Here is a 20507-nt window from a genome sequence, read left to right on the forward strand (position 1 = left end):
CAGTAACTTACAATTGTGAATCGACGTCTGAATACGTGCGACGAGAAATATCTCGCTGCGAACTTTTTAGAGAAGCCACCGTAAAGATTATATCCCTTGTGCGAAACACCTTTGTTCGGTTACCCCGGCCACATCTGCGCCGTATCAATTTTATGTCTCCGCTGTAAAAGGTACATACACGTGACCGTGAAGCTAATTTGCGCTTTTGAAATAAGAATTTTTTTAGCCAACAAAGCAAAAATCCTATCAAAAAGGGGAGAAAAAAAAAAAAAAAAAAGAAAGAAAGGACATAATTTACCTTTAAAAGCTTTCACTTACCTTGCGTTTTTCCGTGCTTGCATGATGACGCACTTTAGTCCATGGAATGCAGTAATTAAAGCTTTTTTACCTGAGAGCAAAAAGAAAAAAAAAAGAATAGTTTTTTAGCCAAGGCTAACAAAACATTGCACGGATCCGTTGATACGGACAAAAAGAAAACGTCACGCATACTATCATCAACGTGAAGCGACACATCTTGGCGCCGACTGTTTGCCTTATCTCATAGTCGCTCGAATATGGTTGATAGCCATAAAGTTTCTATGACCGTCGCATATCTTTCATATACTAATAACGATAGCATGGCAATGGCGAACGATATCGTTTCTTTGCCGCAACTGTGCACACAAGCACCGATATAAGTGCCGCATACAACAAATAAGTGATTGCTCGTCGAGCGACTCAGAAAAAAAAAGTGTAATTAAACCTCATCATATCGAAGGATATCCGCATTTCTCAAACCGATCGACCTAAACGTGCCCGCTCGTATTCTAAGTATACACGTAACATATTTTCTGATCCCGTACGCCGAAGTTGCCTCAGAGCGAAGATCGTTAGCGCTTTTTTTTTCACGATCGTCGATCGCAATCTTCGTGAAGCACCGTGACTCCGGGATCGAGATCGAACTTTTGATCGACACAAAAGTCGGCGAGCCACGATCAAATGGAAAGGGGACGAGAAATTTTTTTCTCCTTCAACGTCCTGAAAGAGAAGGCTCCCCCTTCGTTACGGCGTTACGCCGACGGACGAGTAAGGACGAGGTGGAAACCCTATGAAGGAAAACAGGTTCCTCATAAGCCCTGAAGCTGTTCGGTATCGTGCCATTGGCTTTTCGGGTTCTCGCCTCTCTTCTTTCTTTTCTTTTTTTTTTCTTTCTCTCTTTCTCTCTCTCTCTCTCTCTTTTTTCTCGTGGGCGAGGAGTATGGAGATGCGTGCGATCGTTCCTCTGCGCGTTCAATGTTCATCGCGTGCGCGTGTGTGCACGTACGATCGGACGGGTTAATGAATCGGTTGATAATTCTTTACGAAGGATGTCTCGCAATTATCGCGCGCGCGAATCGTCGACACGTCGTACGTATCTCAGGTCCGCGCGGTTGAATCATCGGAACGTCCGCGGCTCTTCAGGTTTCCTCGAGACGTTCGACCAACGATCGCGCGTCCATTGTGTGCTATTAACGCGCACGACTGTACCCCGACTATTCACGGGCGTAACGACGCGGCCTCGCCCTTTGCCGGCCACATTGCAAGGTCATTGACCGCGCAGACCCCCGATCGATGATCAGCTACCTGCTGACACATTGTCGCTAGTACAATAGACCAAGTATCCGTCGTCTGGTGGTGCAGGCGTCCCCCTTTCCCCTCCATCTCTCTCTCTCTCCCTGGGGGCACGCACCCCGCGCACACCCTTGCGTGCGTCAAGTGCAATTATTCCTTATGCCTGAAAAAAAGAATTAGGCCTCCGCTTTCTTTTTCTCTCTCTCCGGCTCTCTGCATATCCATCCGGATCCGTTCTGCCTTTCGACGCCTTCACAATGCTGACCATAACCATTGACCGTAATACCCTATTTACTGAACGGCTGTAACAGGTGTTATGTAGGTCGATCTCCGTTCGCGGCGTTATGCGAAATGCAGAACGTAACGGGGGAGGGGAGGGGAGGGGAGGGGAGGGATGCTTCCGGGTGAAATGTGGGTCACGCAACGACGACGCGTACGACCGACCGCCGGGTAGGAATTTTCAACTAATTCTTTATTATCCCTGCGATTACGTAATTGCGATTAACGAAGGAATACACCTGTACGCCAGGTGAAGACTTGAAACGTTCGCGCAGTAGGATAATTTTCGTACTCTTGTAGCTTTTTCTAAAACGATGAGAAATGAGTGCCAAAAGATACCGGCTTCGAGCAGGAAAATCCACGCGCGCGCGACTTCCGCCGATCATCATCCGGTCACGAAAAAAAAATACGAAACGCTATCCTGCCTTCGGTCCATTAAATTTCTAAACAACCGCGTTCGTGTTAAACGCACGCTTGCATCCAAAAGCGCGTGACGAATCATAAGCAGGATCTTTTCTTTTATTGCATACGTGCATTTCTCTACAAAAGTCGTATGTATGCGTTGCATATCTGTCCGTCACGTGCATTTGAGAAGATATAAACATATCGCGAGCGCAACAATGAAACGGAGCGATTATCGCTTTCGTGAATCATTAACGAGATAACGCGTCTTTTCAAGATAGTGAAAAAAAAGCGGGGATAATGGATCCCAGTAACAAACAGGAAAATTTCACGTTCGCCGACTTCCGCCGATCCGCCATCCGGTCTCACAAAAAAATATGAACGATATCCTGCTTTTGAGCTATTGAAATCCTAGATAACTGTATCTCTTTCACGTAAACGTATCGCTCATATCTGAAAACATGCGGCGAATTGCAGTTTGTTTTCTTTTCTTTTTTTCTTATCGCGTACGTATTTCTTTTTTGTTTCTTGTTTTCCTTTTTTCTTTTTTCTTTTTTCTCCCCAAAAATTACGCATCGATCCCTTACGCCCATTAAATGAAAAGCAAAATCATCCAGCGACCGTAACAATGAAGTGGAACGATTATCATTTCGGTACATCATTAATAAGATAACGCGTAAAGATAACGCGACGCATACATATTAATAATCTGTTATATAAACGCGATTGCGTCACTGCATGTAGTATAATTTAATGTAGTGTAATGTAGCGCAATAATACAGCGATAGTAACGATAACAATTATGCAATACTTACGAATATAATCTCGCTAATAACAGTGAACGACGAGATAATATATTCGGAACCGGATTTCGGGAGTAAAGCGCATGGGAGAATTAGAGAATGGCTTGGAGAAAATCTACCAACGAGACGAAACGTTGAGTAAAAAAAGCATTTACCGTTTACCTCATATTTTCAAACCGCTGGCAGATCCCCTAGATGCCACCTATAATTTGGATTAGATGAAACAGCAGACGCGAGCAGCTGTATCAAACGTTAACGTTATTACGAGGAATAGCACTTTTTAAAAATGTATCGTCGAGTTTTAGCGTAACTTTAATTTCAAAAGCACTTTGAACCAAGGAAATAATTTTTTCTTTTTTTCTTTTTTCTCGTATCTTTCGAAATTCAATCCTGTTGGTTTGCGATCTGTTGTTTAAATGTGAAAATTTCAACCGGAATCGTAAAGCGCGTTCGTCTTGTTAACCGTAACCGCGAAACATTGACAGAAAATACAAAGACTTGGGCAATGTTACTTCTCTTCAAACTTATCTCTCCGATCAGTTATAGCAATGAAGAAACGCGATAACAGATACGTCTTGAAAAGTAAAGTTTCAAAAAAAAAAAAAGAAAAATAATAATTATAAAAAAATCAATGGTTATATTTCCTGGAAAATTATTACAAATACATTAAATTTACTCCGTTATCAAGAGTAACTACTATTATTAAAATCAGTATCGGGGATAGAGTCGCTTGCATTATTAATCAAAGCCGACATCGCCAAGTGGCGTCGGGACCAACCGCTGGCCCTACTCGAGCCGCATAATTTTAGGTTCCCGGCTCGTTTCTTCCTTCTTCTTCTACTCTCGATGGTTTTTTTTTCTTCTTCTTCTTCTTCTTCACTTTTAGTGACTTTGAAAATTGGTGAAGCGCCGCGCCGCGCACCGCGGCTACGGCGCGCCGAGTCGCAATAAAAAATAAGCGACGTGTACCCCACATATAGGGCGTGGGTTTATCTGCATTAGGCGAGTGTTAGTGGGTCGGCAACCCGCAAACCGGTCCTGGGATCACATGGAATGTTAGCTCGCACCGTGGCGACGTTGCCACGTGTATTATGCGTGATTTCCTAAAACTGCATCTACGCAGTGCACGCAGCCCGGCCGCACGCACGCACGCCCGCGCGCTCCCTCACACACGCGCGCGTACGCATGTGATTTTTCCCGACCTATTCGCTCGCCGCGGCCGATGCTCCTTCGCCCTTCTTCCTCGTCTTCATTTTGGCCGGCAGCCGCGCGCTTAGGCACCGAAAAAAAATTCTCGTACGATTCTCCAACGCGAGGGTTATGCCTCACGGCTTATATAACATTCGTAGAGTTTATCAAATTAATGTGCACGGTATATTTACGCAATGTCGTATTTCGTGGGCAATTGCATATCGATAGGAAAGAAAAGCTACATAATGTATCGCGATAAGAGCGTAAAGAATGTAAAGTTATGGTTTTCTTTTTTCCTTTTTTTTTTTTATGTAAGCACATCTGACGATGTGTCTCGCGCTTTCACAATCGGCATCGCACACATATTTACCGCGGCAGTATGATTCAGTAACTTCCCTTCAGCCTTTGACCCTTTTTTTTCTTCTTTTTTCTTTCCTTTTTTTTTTTTTTTTAAATCAACAGAGGGGAAAAAACATTATCTTATTCGAACAGAAGAGCGGTAGCGAACAATCGAGATTAAATTTGTTTGCACCGCTCTGACTTTGTCTCGGTTTCATCAGAATTCGTCGCTGTGTACTTAGAAGATATTGCATCGAGCTTTGAATTTTCATTATCAATTTTCGTACGCCCGTCGCGATAGATTTTTTTAGTTCACGATGGGAGTGTATCAAAGTCCCGTGGCGGGATAGCGCGCGGGTTGCATTTGGCGGTTAGGAATGCGTTAACAATGTTACGCATTTGAGATTCGGAACGTGTCTGACAGCTTGCCCGTACGTGCTCACCGTGCGTAAAATACTAACAAGCACAAAAGTCACGAAACGTCAGCGACAGATTGCGCAACGTTCGAATAAGCCGAAAGTAAGACATACGTTCTGAGCTTTAAAAAAAAAAACTCCCCGCGAGCTACCATGAATATTATACGCTGAGCACTCTACGCGGTCGTATCTTTGCGAGAATATTTCTACACAGCCGCCGCTCTATCTCTTATCAGTCTTGAAGGATTACAGCTCTTCCCGGCTTAGGATTACACCTATCCGACGGCCGAAATGAGCAAGATCCTCGTCTCGCGTTCGGAAAAAAATAAACAAATAAAATAAAAAGAAGCAAATTAACATTTGCTAAACCGTTAATAAAAAAAATAAAAATATAAAAAGGAAAAGAGAAAAAATCTCGTGAGAAAAAAAAATCTCGCGCGTTGAACAAAGAAATTCTTCGCGCCCGCCTCGGAATTACAAAGCAACGTAGAATCTTGCGAGTATTATTTTTTCTCTCTCTTTCTCTCTCTCACGGAAACAATACGTCATATCGTCACGCGATTGAGAAATAAAAGGCACATGGAATATATGCGACGCGAGGTATCGTGTAATATCGAGGAAAAAAAAAAGGAGAAAAAAAAAAGAAAAAGAAAGAAAGAGAGAAAAAGTTGAAGAGAAAGAGAAGGTTCGATGGCGATCGTTTATACGAGAGGTGGACTTCTCCGGGAGCTTCCGGAATGCAGATTCGCGGAAGGAGCGTCTCGGTCATGTGTTCGCGATTTCAGCACGTAACACGACCTTGTAACACTTCCACGTGGTGGAGGCAATCTGCCTGAAGAAAAAGAAAAGGAAAATAGAAGAGAAATAAGAAGCGAGAAAGAAGGGCCTCTTGCAATCGGGGAGAAACTGGTTTCTATTTGCGGGCTTCCGCCCGTTCGACAACCCCGAGGCCGATGCATCGCACGCTCTCGTTCGACGACTTTCTCAGCCGAGCGAGCATTGACTCCGCGCGAGGATTCCACCGTCTAAGAGAGAGAGAAAGGAAGAGATAAAGAGAGAGGAGAGAGGAAGAGAGGCCCTCGCGGTCATTCGAATAGTCACGGCAATTTTCGGTCTCCGTTCGTTACTTCGCTTGCTTTCCTCCCGTTAATTATAAACGCGCAAAGTTGCATGACCGATTTATTACAGCGTTCGACGCTGAATTTGTTTGACACGCGTATTATAAAAATACACAAGCGGTTTCGCCATCCTTACTTACTGATTTTAAAAGTAAAAATTCTATCGTTTTAATTTCCCAAAGAGCTACGTGAAATTAAAAATAAAAGAAGGAAAAAATTAATATCAAAAGTAACTGTATGAACAGTAATAAATCTATGGTGAAATTAATATCGTCAGGAAGTAGATGTAAAATTTCGAAACAAACGCAAGGCCGTGAATTTTGAAAAAGAAGGAAAAAAAAAATGCAGGACTGTGGAAAGTGGCATTGTCCCGTCAGGGATCGACGCCCGTAAAAGGAGTGGAGGGCAGAAAATCGATGATCGCCAATCGGATTGAAAGGAGCAGCGGCTGTAACAGGTGCCGCGTTTCTAGATAGCGCAGGAAACGCAAGCTGGTCATTGTCGGTTCCAAGGGCATGCCGCTATAAAAAAAAATATAAAAAAAAAAGAGAAGAACCCCTTCTATCGCATCCAGGAACGCGGTGTATAAAAAGAAGGCCCACGGGAAAACGGAGAGATAGAAGGAGAGAGAAAGAAGGGCGGAGGGAGGATGACCTTGAACGATAGGGTTGTCCAATGGAAGGCTCCGAAAGGAGTCGCGTAGATGTGCGTGAATTGTACGGCGTCGATTGTTCGCGTGTAAGTCACTTTCCCCGTGTACGTGTGGACGTGCGTGAACGGGCGTGAGCGTGTCACCACTTATACAGGGTGTCCCATCGCGTTTGTCTTAACCGGAAAGACGAAACGCGGGATCGAGCCAAATTACTGTCTCCCGTACTTGATTTGTCGTAGAATATTTGTTAACTGGCTTCCCTTTTCATTTTTCCTTCTTCTTTTCTCTTTCTTTCGTCAACGTACAGCCGCTAACAAGTGTTTTCGCATAGAAAACGCAACGAAAACCGTAAAGAAAGCCGTTTTGTTCGAGACGCCCTTTTTCTCAACGGGGAGCCTTGAATCGTGGAAGAGAGAAAGAGGATGAAAGGATCAGAAAGTAACCCCTTTGACTAAACTCCAGTTTAGAAAGAAATTCTTTCGGGAATTTCACGTGTAGTATTCTCTCGTAATTGATGCGCGCGCGCGGTTATCGAACCTCTCCGTAAACAAGTAGAATTTAAAGCGAAGCGGAAACGCTTACGCATATTTCACGGCTTACCAAGCGCACATACATACATCTCCAGTCAATTTTTTTTTTTTCCTATTTAATTATAACGAATTGATTTTTCACACTTAACTCCGGGATCGTTCGTGCGAAAAAGCGAATAAAAAATTCGAAACCGAATCGGCCATCGTTTTATCTATTGAGGTTACCTGCGTTTCTTCGGATAGTAGACTTACCGAAAACATCCAACGGCGGTGGAAGCGAGACACCCCGTAGTTAACTGCAATCCAGAGCCGGTTTAAAGTTTCCACGCTAGCCCGCTATCCCTAAATCGAGTTGGCATCGGGGCGTCCCTTCGCTCCGCGTGCAGGCGTCGTGCAGGCAGCATCAGCGGCGTGCATGTGCCTTTACGAGTATACAACCGGGTGCGTTAATGACGTTACAGGATGCGCGACTTGCAGCCGGCGGTCGAGTTTCCTTGAGCGAAACGAAGCTCGAGGAAACACACTTACGCGCGACTCGGCCGCGCGAGAAAAACACGAAGAAGCAACGCGAAGTTGTCTTCGTACGAAGCTCGAGCGCGCGCCATTAATACGCTCGATGACATCAATTGCTTCGTAATTGCGCGGGACAATAGCAATGACGCTACGAAGGGCGTCTTTATCCGCCTCCGCTTCGCCGGAGGCGAGTCTCAAAAAGGGACGGTCATATCGGAATGCTTCAATATTATTTTATTTATACTGAACAAATACGCAGCGGCGGGATAGCGCGTTCTTTTTAAAGAAATTTGAAAAAAAATTTCCACGACTTTGAATGAACCATATCGTGAACGAACGCGAAAGCTAGAAGGAAACGAGATAGTACCGTGGTTACTTTTTTTTTTAACGACCCTTCAGGCTATTTTTGCAACCAGAAAAAATATATTTGTACAATCTTTGTATTTTTCTTTTTATTTTTTAAAATTTATATTTTATAAATTTTATTTATATTCTACACCTATTACGTCTTATTTATGTCTTTAACAATGTACTTCTTTGCTTTTACGTATTTTTACGTAAAATATTCCTAAAGGGTTGATCGTAATTCTTTCAACGACCTTCACTTTTTCAAATGTAAAGAATTGCGATTTATTTACGGTAATTTTCTGTCCGATCGTTACCCAGATCTCTTCGCAAAATTTAGGATCCTTCACAAAAGGAAAGGGATAAGAACGACTACCCGAGGAACTAATCGTAAAACTATTCTTAGCATATTTCGACTGCGACAATACGTAATATTCGCAACAATGAGGAAAAAACTATCCTATGGGCACGCCTATTATGTTCGCGTTGTTTCGATCAAGGGCGTGTGTTCTCTGCAAACAATTTTAGGAAGGAGTTACGCAAAAAGATAGCTCAAGAATAAATGCGTGAAAGTTAGCTCTTTCTTTTGTAAAGTACAGAAAATATGTGTGAAAAAAAAAAATAGTTTGAAAGGATTGAAAACAGCTTAAAAAACTCCTTTCACAGGAGGCTGAAATTTACGTTTTAGCAAAAATATACGAGCGCCAAATGTCATTCTTTTTTTTTTTTTTTTTTAATCCTTTAAAGTATACTTTTCTACTTTAAGATAAAAGCCAGAAAACGACATTCAGCTACATATATTATGTCACTGTTCCTTAAATAAATTTTGCACTTTGTACATAAATGCATGAAAATAAAACACATGATGATAATAGTTTTGTAATAAAATTAAAAGTAATGAATACTTAAAATTATAAGATAATTATATATTGCAAACGGCTTGAACAATTTATTTTACAAATGTTTAATACGCATACGTACACTACAACTTGCACATACATTTTTTTATCTATATATGTAACAGATTCTATCTAGTAAATAATATGTCATGATTTGTGTGTGAAATAAATACTGATCAACTTTTATAAAAAGAATCAAAAGCTCTAGCATATTTTTAAATACTTCTTTAATCTATTGGATCCGGATCCGTTTGAACAGTTTTACTTTCTACAGAAGATTCTTTGTTTAAGGAACCGTATTTATTTGCAATGTTCATTATTTCTCGAAGGGTGGCATTTTCTTCTTTTAAAGAATGAAGCATCTCCTTTCCTTTTAATTCGTTCTCCTCATCTAAGACAGCGGCTGTTTTCATTACGGCTGCCATTTCATTAATTTTTTCTGCTTGATTGGTTATTATCTATAAATTGACAAATGAAAATATCTATTAATCACATATATGCGTAAATATCGTATCTTAAAATTTTTTTCTTATTACACTTTCCATTTAATTAATTAATTAATTTTAATTTATAAATAAAAATATTTTTAGTTTAATTTGTCGATTAAAAGGATTTTTTTTTTTTTTACTTACGTTAGTGTATTTAGAATTATGCATGGATGAATAATCAGTTTTGCTAAGACGTAACAAAGAAGCAGTTTGCTGTCGGTATTTAGACATTATAAGCTCAAGTGCATGCTGATGATCTTCTAATGCACTTCTCAATTCCTTATTTTCTGCCTGTATTTCTCGTAGATGTTTATTTTCCCTTTGAATTCCAGCAATCAGTTGCAAGTGTGGTCTTTGCTTTGCCTCTGTATTTAAAATTTCTACTTCCTCTTGATACTATAAAAGTAATTACGAAAAAAAAACATGTAATACAACAATTAGATAATTTTAACATTTTTAATTTAACTTGTAAAAATAATATACCTGTTTCATGTTATCAATTTGACCACATACAGCTTCTACTTCGCTTATCAGGGTATCAGCAGTGTTTTCATGATCAGATATTCGAATAACCAATTTTTTGGCATCCAATATAATCTGCTGAAATGTTAATGACATCTGCAAACAGATATAAATTTTATTTACTTGCAACAAGAATATCATATTGTACAAAAAAAAATATATATATATATATTGTTCAGTTTAAATATCAATTTTAAATATTAAAAGCAAGAACCGGGAAGCAAGGATAATCAATATTTTACGTTAATACTTGGCGTCCACCTTGCCTCTCGCAACTGACCCGATCACCGCGTGCTTTTTTCCTCTCGCAAGTCGTCGTCGGTGTCGACTTCTCCCATCGTACATTAAACTAAGTATACCACTCACCTTTCGGGAAAGGCAGCTTTATCAGGTTTCAACGGTAGCACGGGATTTCGCAGCGCATTCGGCAATTAAAATCCGGGTGAAGAACAGCCGAGCCACTCGAACTGAGGTTGAGGAAACGTCGGTCCGATTCACCTCTCGAGAGGGCCGCCTTGCGCGCCTTGCCCGTCGCGTAGCGATGCTCCCGTCTCGACGCTTTCCTCGTGTATCATTCCACTCCACGTTCGTTCGTGCGGTCGGGTCGTCGGTACGCACTACGCACGTATACACGTCAGCTGTGTGACGCCACGAGATATGAGATACGAGATATGTGCATGCGCATCCGCATGCCGTGATTGCCGTCGTACGCACCGTGTCATGTGTGCGCGTATCATTCCATGCATGACGCGAGGTGATAAAAGGAGATAGTCGACTTCGATCAGAGGATTTTTTTTACGGTTTATGTTTATTACGTGCTCGGTAAAATTTGTGCGCGAAGTGTCTGAAAGGCTCGTCTACAATGGCGGCGAAAATATGGCTGTAAGGTTGTAAGACGCGGTTGCGAGAGCTCGTAAGCTTATTCCGTCTATACGCTTGCAAGCGTATTCCGTCACACGCTCTAACGGAAGTGTCAAAGAAATTTCGTAATTGATTCCGTGATTGATTCCGGCTGCATGAGTTTGTATCTTTAGTAAAGCCTTTGCATTTGATTGGTCCACGAGCTGAACGCAGATGACGCCTCGTATGATAATGAAAACGGCACGCAACATTCGCATCTCTTATTTATAGTCACTAGATGGCAGTGTCGGGAGACGATGATAATTCCTCTGCCGACATAATTTCGTACTAAATGTTATAGCAATTTGCAACGAATCAACCACGAGCGAGAGAAGTGATCAAAAAATGGCATCCGCGCCGACGTCGCACAATGAGGTTTCCCAAGAATTTTCTGTCAATAAACTTATTCGTGTCGGTTATTACGAGCTGGAAAAAACTATTGGTAAAGGAAATTTTGCTATAGTTAAAATGGCCACTCATGTCGTAACAAAATCCAAGGTAAAAAAACACCATAGAAACCTTTCAGTCGCAAACATGCAATCCGTCATTTTGTCGTTAATATCGTCTAAATATCTACGCGAATAATTCTTTAGCTTTATATCGTAGCATTTAACTATGATACATAATCGTATCGACATAATTATGTAGTTGTGTCCAACGGTACACACTACTGCGAGAATATATTTACTTCATTAAAGTAGATACATTGTCTTGTTTAAAAACTCAATTTTTATGAGATTTATAAACCTAGTTATTTATATTTGCATATCAGATATTATAAACAACCATATCAGGAGTAACAGTAGCGATATGTCTGTAACAGAAACGCTTCTTTTTCTTGTAACATAAACATTGTTTTGTGATAATTTTGTACATCAATCTTTAAAAATTAGCTTATATTAGTTTTTATATACTTACATTTTTTCTTATTAAATCCAGATATAACATTGACAGGAAAGAAATAAATATAAATGCTATGAGCTATTTCATATATTTATATATTACATATATATATATATGTACAGAGTACAATAGTGAGGTTATATGTTTGTTATATATTTTTAATTAATTGGATTAAAAAATTTAAGTTTACTTACCATTATAAATCATTTCTATGATTTCATGTATTGATGTATTATTGTTGCATGAGTGTAGTAGTAAACAGTTTTACAATAATCATATTTCATCAGAAATAACAGCTAATTAATTTCTCTACATACAGATTGTTCTAAAAGCATTGGAAGTTCTCTTAGTGGCAGATTCCTTAGAATATTTCAAGATAAAAATTCTAATACAAAGATGTTAAAACTATAACAATTTTTTTAATGAGAAGCAATTATTTTTTATGACTTACAGCATTGTTTTTCATTGTAGTAGAATATTTTTAATTTTAAAGTTTTTAAAATAAAATTAAAATAGTTTTAGTGTTAAAATATAATTTTTATTATTTAATAATACAATATTTTATTTTTATTTAACATAAATGTGAAAAAAAACCTGTATGTTTTAGTTTAGCACCTGTCAAATAGTTTTCTTTGATTAAACACTTTAAATTTATTAATTACTGAATAGTGCAATAAGATGAAAAATATTGATGTACTTTAATAAAATGGGTTAACAAGAGCCTTAAATTTTTCGTTACTTTGCATTAATTATAATTCTTATACATATAACAAAGAAAGTGATTAAATACTTTTTAACTTATAATTTGTGAAATTAATATACATAAAATTCCACTTAAAAATTATTTTTATAATAAATTTCATACTTTTAATATTAGATTTATATTTTTCTTTTTATTTCTTGCAATTAAAAAAATCTAATGTGTTATTTTTATGGAAAATTTAAGCATTCTATTTTCTTGAAAATATTAAGTTATATTAATATTGTGTTTATACTGTTATAGGTTGCTATAAAAATAATAGATAAAACTAAACTCAATGAAGAAAATTTAGCCAAAATTTTTCGTGAAGTACATATAATGAAAAGGTTACGACATCCACATATTATAAGACTGTACCAAGTAATGGAAACAGAAAAAATGATATATTTAGTGACAGAGTATGCTCCTGGAGGTGAAATATTTGATCACCTTGTTCGAAATGGTCGAATGCCAGAACCAGAAGCACGAAGAATTTTCCGTCAAATTGTACTTGCTGTTCATTATCTGCATCAACAAAGAGTGGTTCATCGAGATCTTAAGGTTTACTTTGTTGTGTTATGTCATAATTGTTTTACAGTCTTAATTATTAATAAAATAAATTACAAATTATGCACAGATTGTTCTAAATGTATAATTCACTTATTTTTTTTTGTTTTAGGCTGAAAACTTATTACTTGATGCAGACAATAATATAAAACTTGCAGACTTTGGTTTTAGTAATGAATATACTCCTGGTGTTCCACTTAGTACCTGGTGTGGTTCACCACCATATGCTGCACCAGAAATTTTTGAAGGAAGGCATTATGATGGTCCAAGAGCTGACGTATGGGTAAGTTATCGCTTATGCATACCCCACCCGTCCCCGCGCTTACAAACGTGCATTATTTTATTTTTAAAACTCACGAAATTTTAGAAAAATTTATAAAGTCAAAGGGAACGTAATATGTTGCTATTGATCTGACTTTGGACAGTTTTTTTTAATTATAAGGCTTGAAAATTACGTCAGCATCCGAGATTTACCGCAGCAAAGAGATCCCACTACTGTTGTACGTGTGTGCAATCGCGCGCGTGAATGTGTGTGCATGCACGTGTATGTATGTGGAGAGAGAAAGGAGAAGAAAGGCATGCGTGTGTATGTACGTTTATGTTTGAATTAAAATGTGTAGACCCCATAATTCGTCAAGCTGCTGATATTTTTTTTATTTTAATTCTAATTGTTTTTTAAGGTGAATTTACGTATTTTACGTATTATACATATATATAAAATGTATAAAATATAATTATAATATTATACATATATATAAAATGTATAAAATATAATTATAATATTTTAGAGTCTTGGCGTTGTCTTATATGTATTAGTGTGTGGAGCTCTACCATTTGATGGACCTACTATGCAGTTGTTACGATCTGTGGTTGTCTCAGGGAAATTCAGAATACCATTTTTTATGTCTGCAGGTAAATATATTTAAATAAATGTACATATATCTCTTTTTTTGTCTTCCATTTTTTTATACGTTATAATTTTAATAACATTTTTATTACTTTTATAGATTGCGAAAAGTTAATTAGACATATGCTAGTGGTAGAGCCAGAACGCCGTTTAAGTATATCTCAAATCTTAGTACATTCATGGATGGGTGGGGGAGGAGTAACAGAATTAGAACCTGGAGGGTATGTAATGATTTATATTATATTATTTTTTTTATGTATAAATTTTTATTCTTTTTAATTTTTTTTTCTGTATTTTCAGATGTAGTCCCGACGTAAATGTATCACCACCATTAAATCAATTAGTAATAGAAAATATGTTAAGATTGCCTGGACTCAGCACAGATACATTATTACAAGCTATTAAAGGAAATAGGTTTGACCATGTATCGGCTATATACAATTTACTTGTTGACCGATTAGAATCGACAATGCCTAATTTAGCCAGTATCCAAAGTATACCAGGTGATTATTTGCCCGATGGTGCGCATCAATTGGAAAAGGTAATTATATTATTTATAAAAAAGAAACATTTGGCTTTATTAATCGATGTATTAAAAAATTAGACGGACGAAAATAACTGGATTTTAATAATATGTAATAATAAATTTATCGTACTATATAAATGTACTTTTTTGTTAACAGTTTGGTGAGACTGAAGCTGAAACGGAAGAAAAAAGTGGTCTTTGTTTGCCATCTGGAACACCTTATCATACAACAAGAAGGCATACAGTTGGTCCTGGTGATGCAGTGCACCAGTCTCCTTCATCATATCCTTACAATCACCTATCAGGCTATCAAACTTTACGGCCTCTTCCTATATTCCAGTGTAATATAGATCCTCAAGTTTTACCACATACCAATTTACCATTGAATCTTCCTTTAGTTCAACATCAGCCGCCACAAAATTTCCAAATAAAAGATCAGCATTTGTTAAAGCCGCCTCCTGTAATGGGTGCCAGTAAGTTACGATTTTTTGTATGAAAAATATTTCTAAATAATTAACTTTGATAAAATTAAAATATTATCAAGATGGTAATGTACTCGCGTCAAACGTACGTTCATCAAGATCAACCATGTATTTTTACGTGAGCCGCATTTTGCATAATGAAATATAATTTAACTTCGATATATGTTGTCTTCTACATATAAATGCTATCTGTTTTAATACATTATACATATTTTCAGCTGGCGGTTTTGGTCGACGAGCTTCAGATGGGGGGGCAAATCTTCACATATTTCATCAACAACACAGTAATAACACTAATAATGATGAAGATGGTGGTTGGAGTCAACCTGGTAGCAGAGAACAATTACAACCGGTTAGTAAATATTATAGACACGTACTAAATGTAATTTAATTATGTGACGTAAAGTATTTTGTATTGGTATACTAATTTTAATCTTTAAACAATAATGTATTAACAGTTACAGAGTGACAGTACGGGATTAGTACAATGTGTTCAATCATTAAATGTTGCTGTCAGTACTTCGACGGGAGAAGGGAGTAATAACAATAGCGGTAGTAATAGTGGAAATAGCGACAGAAGAAGAAGGAGTGGCCTTAGTACTGTTATGCAGCGACCAGGTATGATGTAATTTAATATTTAATAATTAGAATATCAAGTCTCACGATTTTTTTTTATAATTGTATAATACATATAATTGTATGGCTTATAGCATTCTTTAATAGTTTTTAATATTTATATTATTTAAAATTAGCTTTACATATTGTGCGTTTTCTGTTCATTTTTTTTTGTTGCGGACAATCACCCAATTTTCCTCTATTTATAAATGCTTTTTTTATATAACAAATTATTGTGCAGAGAAAAGTAAACTAAAGTGATATAGTGTAATACGGTAATATATATTTATTTAAACAGAAAATAAATAACAAAAAGATTATTAAATTAAAAAAAAAATCTTAGGTACATAGATATAAATTTTTGTAACAGAATGAATAAGAGCGCGTTGATAGAAACGATCGATCTATAGAAGTATAGCACGGTCTTCTCAATCAAAGATTAGATGAGTGATCGGTTCCTAAGCATTGAAAATCGGCAATGAGTCAATCGGTTACCAAGCATTTTTATGCAAAAGAAAGTCACATTATTTTAGAACATATTATGTGTGTTACACGTAAACGTTTATGCATACATACGTACATTTAAAATTTATTTAAGTAAGTTTACAAGCTTTGATATTTTTATATTGCGGCTATTTATATCTTATTTTTTAGCATTTGCACATTATTTATATTTTATTGAGTTTTAATTTTGATTTTGCATGTTTTTTGTGCCCACTGCACTTCCGTACTGTCCTTGGTTGGTAAATATGCATGTAGTTATAAATCCGGAACTGGTAATGGAGGTAGAAGCTAGGATGAATAGATCTTATCTACCATCGCGACTGTTACCAACTCACCTTAGAGGACCACCACTTCCACACCACAGGAAATCTTCATTATATCATACTAGCACTGGTAATAGAGATTTTTGCATTATAGTAATTTGTAAAATTTTTTTTATATAATTGAAAGGTATGATTAGATGTAAAAATTTGTCATTTTTGTATTAAAGTAATGTTATAAATTTTAATTTTATATATGTACGAATGCACACGCGCACATACATTTTTATATATATTAAAAATAGTATACGAATGTTTAAACATATTTCCGTGTGCATAAATCATTTAATAATATCGTGCAAATAATTGTGTAACTGAATATGGAAATATAAATTAGTTAACATATTATTTATGAGTAATAAACATTTTTATATTAAATATAACTAATAATCAATTTTTTTTTAATTATATACAGAGACACAATTCTTTGCACCGCGCATTGTACGTGAATATATGCACGCATACATGTGCGTAGTGTATGATATAATGATATTACATATGTGATATAGCTTATACAAATTAAAAAATATGTTTTATTTTAACATTTTAATATTTTTGATTTAAAAAAAAAAGATATTTTTTCTTTAAATTTGATAAAGACATTTTATAAATATTAATAAATATTACAACGTGATTTTGTTCTTTTATGCAGTTTAGATAATTTATAATTTTATACATGTGAACATGCATATACATACATACATACATCATGTCTCCCATACATACTTATGTCATATTGGAAAACATATTTCTAATATTTTTATTTATTTTAGTAAATAATAGGGATTCGTATAAGGAACCAACCAGTCATGTTCCTACTGAGAGATACTCACCTGTTCGTCGAGCATCAGAAGGATCTGGTACTTCTGGGCCAGGCATCCAAACACTTCAACAAGAATATCAGCAATTGCAGAGATTAGCATCACCTTCACATAGTCCTGCAAGTATACCAGGTTCTCCTGTACATGAAAGAGGCGTAGCGGCAATTACACAAGGTATTCATTTTTTTTTTATGAAATATTTGCCTAGACGTTTTAATTTATTACATTTATTAATTTATTAAATATAAGCACACACTAAAATATTTTACGCGATATAAAAATTTTACTTACGGAATTCAGTGATTAAAATGCATAGAAAATAATATATTTAATCGATGTAGATACGTTTAGTGTCAATCTATATTATTGCGAAACTTGTAAAACCGTACAGAATTAATTAATTTAATTTAATTTAATTTAATTTAATTTAATTTAATTTAATTTAATTTAATTTAACCCATTTTACATGTCTACGACAGACGACTCGGTTTTCCTTAAACATTATACATTGTATATCGCAAATGAAAAAGAAATCTTTGAAAAAATATTTTTTTAAGTTAATAATTTTTTAATATCGTTAATAGGTCTCAGTGGTTTAACTACAACGTCGGTACAGGGTAGTATTGTACATGGTACGCCAGCGCAAGCACCTGCTACACCTTTAGATTTAAGTCCACTGAGGCATCATAGATCACCTGCCACTACTCCTGTGAGTTATTCTCCCAGCAATAGTCCAGCATTGGATATGATACAAGAGGAACATCCTGTAGAAATATCGAGGGTATGTAATAAGTTATGTAATACTTTATTAAACATGCGCAACAACCCTAGGCGGCCGCGATAAGGGGGGTGAGAGGCGGCCGACGCTCCACGACACATGTGCTGTGCCTTTCGTGTGATACTCGACGCACACTACGCTAAAGTTGCGTACGCTAGTTGCTATCACCGTAACAAATGCCATATCATTTTCAGTGTATATGTGTTACGCGCTTCGTGTGAGACTCGACGTACACCATGCTAGGGTCACGTACACCAGCTGCGGTTACCGCAGCAAATGCCATAATATAATAATACATTATCTTATTATTTTATTTAGATTTTTCTTTTCTTTTTTTTTTTTTACTTAAAGTTTAATTTTGAATTTTAATATTTCCTTACAGGTACCACCACAAATTTCAGTTACGGATGTTCTTGGAGGACAAGTGACATTAATTAGCTGTTCTCCTTCTCCATCTCCATCACCGGATTCACTCGAAGATGCATTACCTCAGTATAACACTCTTCCAAGTTTTATTATTTCAGAACCATACGATCCTTTAAGACCTAGTATAACACGCGGCATTGGTAGACCACACAATACAATTCCTACCGAAGTCGAGGTTCCTTTGTCTGACGAGTCGAGCAGATTAAATTCCGAAACTATTTTAGGTCGTGTCAAACAAATAATAGATGCAAGAGCGCCACCGAAAGGTTTCATATTTTCAAGAGAAGAAGTGAAAGGTAGTGGACTTAGTTTAGAATATCCCGGTGGCGTACAAATCGAACTTAGGGTATGTGAATCAGAACAAAAAGAAGTGAAGGGAATAAAAATGCGTAGGATTAGTGGGGACCAATTGCAATATAGTCAACTTTGCCAGCAATTGATTTCTTGTATTACTGTTTGACGACAACCAGCATATAATACGATATGTTTTTATACATTACATTACATTCCTAGTGTAACATACACTATTCATCACAGTATTGCACATGCTGCATATACACTATATATATAAATATATCATTATTATGTTATTATATTCGTGCAACATTCTATGTATTATACATTTTATAGTGTTTGTTTTAAGAAATAAGATCAGAGTTATTTTATTTATAATATGAAATTGTAAATAAGAAAATATATTAGTTGTATATTCATACCTTTTAAAACATTGAAGTATCATGTACGTTTAATAACTCCTTAAAAAAAAAAAAGAAACATTTATTTTGTTAATTTTTTTTACATATAGTAAATGTTATATCAGGTATTAAAAAATTAAAATAAAAACTTGTTTATGATCCTGAAATTAATAATAGCATCCAGTGTAAATGCACAAAAACGATTTACTGATTCGTCCTATATACAGTATATTAATTCAATATACATCTGAGTGCTATTTATATTTTCTATTTTACTCGTAAAATTTCTCTTTATCAAATATGTTTTTAATGTTAAAATTAACTAAGATTTTAAATATTTTAATTTGCATTATTTTAAATGATTCATAAACTTAATTATATAAAAAGTAAAACATATAATAATTTATAGACAAATTAATAAACGCAGTTATCTTTCTTTATATCGCATATAAATTTTATTTTTAGCCGCAACGTAAAATTCGTGTAAATTTTTATAATCTTTTAAATTTAAATTTACGCGATAATATTAATTTTTTATTAGGGCGTAGGAAAACTGTGTAAAACAATTTTTTACAGTTTATTAATCCTTTAAGCTTTAAACTATATATTTTTGTATTAAATTTATATTTCTAAAGTGTTTATCTAGAGAATTTTCGAGTTGCAAATTACGAACATAGGATCAAAGTTAATCCTCAAGCGGCACGCGTTATCGTGGTCACTTAATTTGTTTTTGCTTATATCTCAAAACATAATATATTAATTTTACGTTCAAGTAAGAGCGATAACAATCAACGATTTTTTATTCTTCTTTATACTCTTTCATCGACAAATTTATATAACGTAAAACTTTATTGTTAACAATTACGTTGTAATATCATCATTTATCTTAAACAGAAATAAATGATAAAAATGTATACATTAAACTCCTTTGTATATATTATAGTAAATATGTAAAATTCAGTTGTGTACACTTAAAAACAAATGTTATACATTAAAATGTTAAAAAAGATAAAGGTACAAAATAAACATATTTATTATTATTAGTGAATAGATACACCGACAAAAAATTTAGTTAAAGCATATTATAATATAAATCACGACTTGTAAATTTCGTTAACAAATGGTATATTGATAAAATTGTGTGCAATTGTGTGATATTTTTTATAATTGAAATAAAAGAACCAAATTGATTCTTTTTGTTATACATTCAGACTTCTTTTCAGCAATATTTTCTGTT

The 20507-nt window shown here is 35.8% G+C and overlaps 2 protein-coding genes across 4 annotated transcripts; one reads left to right on the forward strand and one right to left on the reverse strand.

Annotated features, from left to right (window-relative positions):
- Window positions 1–8892: 8892 nt before the first annotated feature.
- Window positions 8893–10737, reverse strand: LOC139103005 (FGFR1 oncogene partner 2 homolog). Its single transcript, XM_070657309.1, has 4 exons — window positions 10454–10737; window positions 10049–10183; window positions 9710–9961; window positions 8893–9535 (listed from the first exon to the last, which is right to left on the reverse strand). The coding sequence occupies exons 2-4, from the start codon at window positions 10181–10183 to the stop codon at window positions 9305–9307; spliced, it is 618 nt and encodes a 205-aa protein (XP_070513410.1). The 5' UTR covers window positions 10454–10737; the 3' UTR covers window positions 8893–9304.
- Window positions 10738–10886: 149 nt separating this feature from the next.
- LOC139103002 (serine/threonine-protein kinase SIK3) lies at window positions 10887–20460 on the forward strand. Of its 3 annotated transcripts, XM_070657302.1 has the most exons (14): window positions 10887–10969; window positions 11289–11485; window positions 12894–13190; window positions 13309–13479; window positions 13985–14108; window positions 14204–14324; window positions 14404–14644; window positions 14787–15102; window positions 15330–15463; window positions 15570–15729; window positions 16486–16623; window positions 17324–17545; window positions 17956–18152; window positions 18532–20460. In XM_070657302.1, the coding sequence occupies exons 2-14, from the start codon at window positions 11333–11335 to the stop codon at window positions 19033–19035; spliced, it is 2778 nt and encodes a 925-aa protein (XP_070513403.1). In that variant the 5' UTR covers window positions 10887–10969; window positions 11289–11332; the 3' UTR covers window positions 19036–20460. The 3 variants fall into 3 exon arrangements, with proteins under 3 accessions (XP_070513403.1, XP_070513404.1, XP_070513402.1); XM_070657301.1 differs by having other exon boundaries at window positions 10935–11485; XM_070657303.1 differs by lacking the exon at window positions 16486–16623 and having other exon boundaries at window positions 10929–11485.
- Window positions 20461–20507: the final 47 nt, after the last annotated feature.

The sequence above is a fragment of the Cardiocondyla obscurior genome, linkage group LG05, assembly GCF_019399895.1.
Source record: "Cardiocondyla obscurior isolate alpha-2009 linkage group LG05, Cobs3.1, whole genome shotgun sequence".
NCBI classification, from domain to species: Eukaryota; Metazoa; Arthropoda; class Insecta; order Hymenoptera; family Formicidae; genus Cardiocondyla; species Cardiocondyla obscurior.